Source organism: Trichechus manatus, unplaced genomic scaffold (assembly GCF_000243295.1).
Source record: "Trichechus manatus latirostris isolate Lorelei unplaced genomic scaffold, TriManLat1.0 scaffold00398, whole genome shotgun sequence".
Taxonomy (NCBI): domain Eukaryota; kingdom Metazoa; phylum Chordata; class Mammalia; order Sirenia; family Trichechidae; genus Trichechus; species Trichechus manatus.
Genome location: NW_004444334.1, coordinates 336792 through 341298, shown reverse-complemented (window position 1 = coordinate 341298; position 4507 = coordinate 336792). Strand labels below are relative to the sequence as shown.

The 4507-nt window shown below is 42.6% G+C and overlaps 1 protein-coding gene across 1 annotated transcript; it reads left to right on the top strand.

Annotated features, from left to right (window-relative positions):
• The first annotated feature begins 238 nt into the window (after positions 1 to 238).
• Positions 239 to 2783, top strand: LOC101357195 (T-cell surface glycoprotein CD1c). The gene is given in 6 exon segments (XM_012559928.1): positions 239 to 299; positions 593 to 859; positions 1544 to 1587; positions 1589 to 1823; positions 2043 to 2321; positions 2683 to 2783. Coding segments are annotated over 6 exon segments (987 nt in total).
• The last annotated feature ends 1724 nt before the right edge of the window (positions 2784 to 4507 follow it).

The following is a 4507-nucleotide window of genomic DNA, read 5'->3' as shown; positions in this document are numbered from 1 at the left end:
CAGCTTTATCAGAAATAAGTTGACCACTGGACTCATCTGTCTCATGCTCTTTATCTCTCTATCTAAGGAGAGGCCAGGGTTGGGGGAAGCAGTAGATATTCTTTGTTGAAGATGGTGGATGACGGGGAAGATTGTCTGTTTGTGGGAGAAGAAAGTTAAAACAGACATACTGAAGAGTAGGTTTGCTGAGAGCAGAGATCAAAGACCATCTTTGCTGAAAGAAACACCTGCAAAGGAAATGCTTTTTCTGCAATTTCCATTGCTAGCTGTTCTCCTTCCAGGTGGCAGCAATGAAGAAGGTAAGCATTGCTTTGTCAGTTCTCACTCAGGTGAAAGTTGATCTGGGTAGAAATGTGGTGGACTTTCCCAAGTTGTGTCTGGTCACTAAGGATATAAGAGTACTTAGAATCTGAGTAGCCCTGTCTCCTGGTCCAGTTTATCCTTTTGGATGCTGGTGACAGAGCATGGGGCCCTGTATCAGGCAAATGTCATAGCTAAGCTAGCCATAACACCTCTCTCACTGGTACATGATTCACTTTCCATATTCTCTCCTTCCTGCCTATCTTTTTTTTTTTTGACCTACCACCCACAGTCTTTCAGGAACCTGTCTCATTCTATCTCATCCAGATCTCATCCTTTGCCAACAAAACCTGGGCACAAAATCAGGGCTCAGGTTGGCTGGATGAGTTGCTGACACATGGCTGGGAGAGTGAATTAGGCACTATAATTTTCCTGCATGCCTGGTCCAAGGGCAACTTCAGTGACGCGGAGCTGATGGATCTGGAGCTGCTGTTTCGTGTCTACTTCATTGGATTTATTCGGGAGATTCAAGACCATGCCAGTGCATTGAAGTTGGAATGTAAGTGCAATGCAGTCAGCTAAGGGAATTCTTCAGAAAGTTTTTCTATTTCTGGGGAACAGCTTCTATCCCTTTCTGGACTATTTCCCATTGTTTCCACACCACCATAAATATCTGCATGCATAATCCTCTTGGAGCATATTTCAAACCTTGATTCCTAAAAATCTCCTAGTTTCTTAGTAGTTCTGGAATCCTTTTTTCTTGTATGTGTGTGTGTGTTTAATCTTCTGTCGGTGGTCTCCGTTTCATAGCATAAAATCCAGAGGCACATAGCTGAGCGCTTGACTCCTTCAAAATATCACTTGCCCCATTCAAAATCATCAATAATTTATTTCCATAGCCCAACAACCATTATGACCCATTTCATTCACTCTGCTATGCTATTCTGCCATGTCCTTCACACAAATTTCTCCCCTCCACCTAGCTTATATCATGTGCCTCACCTATCAGTTTCCCAAACCACCTTCAGATCAATCTCCTTTTATATCGTGGCAATTATCCCTTAACCTCCCCCATACCCGCCAATTTTTTTTCCCTTTTCCTGACCAAGTATATTTTTACCCCACTCTCACACATATATAAACTTTCCTTCTGCTCCACTTCATCACAAAGCCTTATATCGTTCTTCAGACTTTTTCACTTGTTCTATTTTGTTCCTCTCTTCCTCCAATGCACAACCTCCAGACCCTTTTGAGTTACAGGTGTCAGCTGGCTGTGAGCTGCACTCCAGGGAGATCCCCAAAAGGTTTCTTCCATGTAGCTTATCAAGGGTCAGATTTCCTGAGCTTCCAGAACATGTCATGGGTGCCATCTCCAAAGGGAGAGAGTAGAGCCCAGAATGTGTGCAATCTCATTAATCAGTACCAAGGCATCCAGGAGACGGTGCAGAGGCTCGTCAGAAACTCCTGCCCCCAGTTTGTCTTTGGTCTCCTGGACGCAGGGAGGATGGATCTCCAGAGACAAGGTCAGTTCAACCCCTTCCTCCAAGATTTTTCTATTCATGTCTTGGTCCTTCCACCATCACCTTAAAACTTAGGACAAGGAAGAGTAGGAGAGGGAGAGGGGTTGATGGGGACAGTTTCTTAGAAGAGGGAAAAAGATAGTTGTGCATATTAATGTGACATATGAGCCCCTAAGCTGTGTGTTAGAGTTCTCATCTGAATATCTTTTGTTCCCTCTGCAGTGAGGCCACAGGTCTGGCTTTCCAGTAGCCCCACCCTCAGTCCTGACTGGCTGTTGCTGGTTTGTCATGTCTCTGGCTTCTACCCAAAGCTTGTTTGGGTGACGTGGATGTGGGGTGAACAGGAGCAACCAGACACTAAACAAGGGGATATCCTTCCCATTGCTGATGGAACGTGGTATCTTTGGGTTATCCTGAACATGATGACTGAGGATGCAGCTGGCCTGTCTTGCCAGGTGAGGCATAGCAGTCTGGGTAGTGAGGACATCATCATCTACTGGAGTAAGTAAGAGTGGAGGCTGAGCGTATGAGAACATGGTCCTTGAACTTAGGGTGTAGGGCAGAGGATAGTTTGAAGATTGCAGAACTAGGTGGTGGGGGAGGAGGCAGAAGAGGAAGGAATGCATATAGGTGGCTCAAAGGAATAGAAGATTGAAAAATGAGGGATTGCCTGATACAGGAGATTTTGAGATGAGGTGAAGAGTCCTTTAGTGAGTAGGGATGTGCACAGAGTGACTGAAATGGAAAATAAGTGATTAATGTGAGTGATACTCAACGCACATGCTAAGGCAGGGCAACCAATGGATGGAGTAAAATTGAGAGTAGAATTAAAATGACATCCATTTGTCTCTCAAATCCACAGGCAACCACATATCTATGAACTTCATCTTGATCCCCTTGGGAGTGATACTGCCCCTGATGCTTTTGATAGGTCTTGTGGTGGTGTTTAAGAAGCACTGGTGAGTTCTCTGTATTCCTTATTCTGTTCCCAATTTCTTATTCCATCTTTTTTCCTTTCTTCTCTTAGTCTTTCTTTCTTACCAGCCCCCATTTTCCTGAACATCTACCTCTAACTTAATGACAACTTCTCCACATACCTATTCTTTCACAGCTCATATCAGGACATTCCATGAACTTCTTCACCACACCTCGCCGAATGGAACCTGAGGCCAGCAGTCCAGGAGATCAGGAATAGTGATGCTATCTTTTCTACTCTCCTTTTGAACTGTTTCTGTTTAATAATTATTAGTCAGCATAAACCAGTTTATTTTCTGTAGCACCGTATGGAATGACTTCCTAGAAATCTCCATTTGTTCAACAGTATGCATCCTTCAAAGCCCATTTCTGATATCACTTCTTCCAGAGATCTTCCCTGGTTCTCAAGGAGAAGCAGTTGCTCCCTAGTCTGATGTCCCACAGCTCTATAAGAGGGCTCATCTACATGACCTCATCACTTCCTACCCTTCCATCACTTAAGTCTATCATCTTTTTTCAATTTTTGAGGTCCTTGAATTTAAAGATCATGAAAAAATGCGTTATCGTCATGTAATATGTGCCAAAAAACCATCTGAATTCGATTAAATATCAAAGTGATTGTCTTTTCTCACTATATTCCTTTCTTACATAGTTGGACCATCTGACACAATGATGCTTCCCTTTATATTTAAACAATTCTTATTTGGCCAGTAAATTCCACACTCCCTTAGCTCCCTTAGAGCCCTGGTGGGGTAGTGGTTAAGAGTTTGGCTGTTAACCAAAAGATCAGTGGTTCGAATCCACCAGCTGCTCCTTGGAAACTCTATGGGTTAGTTTTACTCTGTCCTGTAGGGACACTTTGAGTTGGGCTCCACTCAACAGCCATGGGTTTGTTTTTTGTTTTTTAGCTCCCTGATTTTCTCCATGATATCTAAGGAAAATTTAGAGCTTTGTCCCTTGTCACACTTTTTTTTTAATACAAAACCCCAACTCTTTTTAACATATTCCAAACACAAAGAGACAAGTAGTGTGACAGGTAGTGAATATTCCATGTATGAATAGTCTATCTATCTGTCTATCTATCTATCTGTCTATCTATCTATCTTTATACAACCCCTCTTTGGTGGACATTTGGTTTGTTCTAATTTGAGGTTTTCTCTGAATAAAGTAATTGTGATTTTTGTGGGTTCTGTGTGCTTGTTTGTTTAGTTAACTTCCAGGACTAATTTGTAGCCTGTCTCCTCTTCAGTTGTAGCCACTACGTCTCTTCTCAGTTATATATATATATTTTTAAATTTTTAAGCCTGGCTTTCTGTGGGTCAATCCTGGGTCAGAATAGCTTAGTGGTGAGTCAATGATTTGCCAGAGGTCATGCTGGTAAGACTTCCACATTTTGGTTAGGGGATCTGTATTTGGGTCAGTGCGTGCACTCAATGTTCAAGCAGTTTACAAATCTGGCCAGCTTCTACTTTGTCTTTGTGCAAGGCCCCATGTTTAACCAGGGATGGTTAGGGAGGCCCTGTATGATCTCTTCTGAATATGCACACAGCTCTGCACATGTATGGCCCAGAAACCAAGACGGACTCAAATTATGGTTTCCAAATAGTGTTTTCCCACTAAAGTTTCCTTAGAGAAATGACTAATTTCTAATTTTGGGCAGGAAATTTTTACAGGAGTCTGGAAGAATATTGCCACATCAGAAAACAATGGAG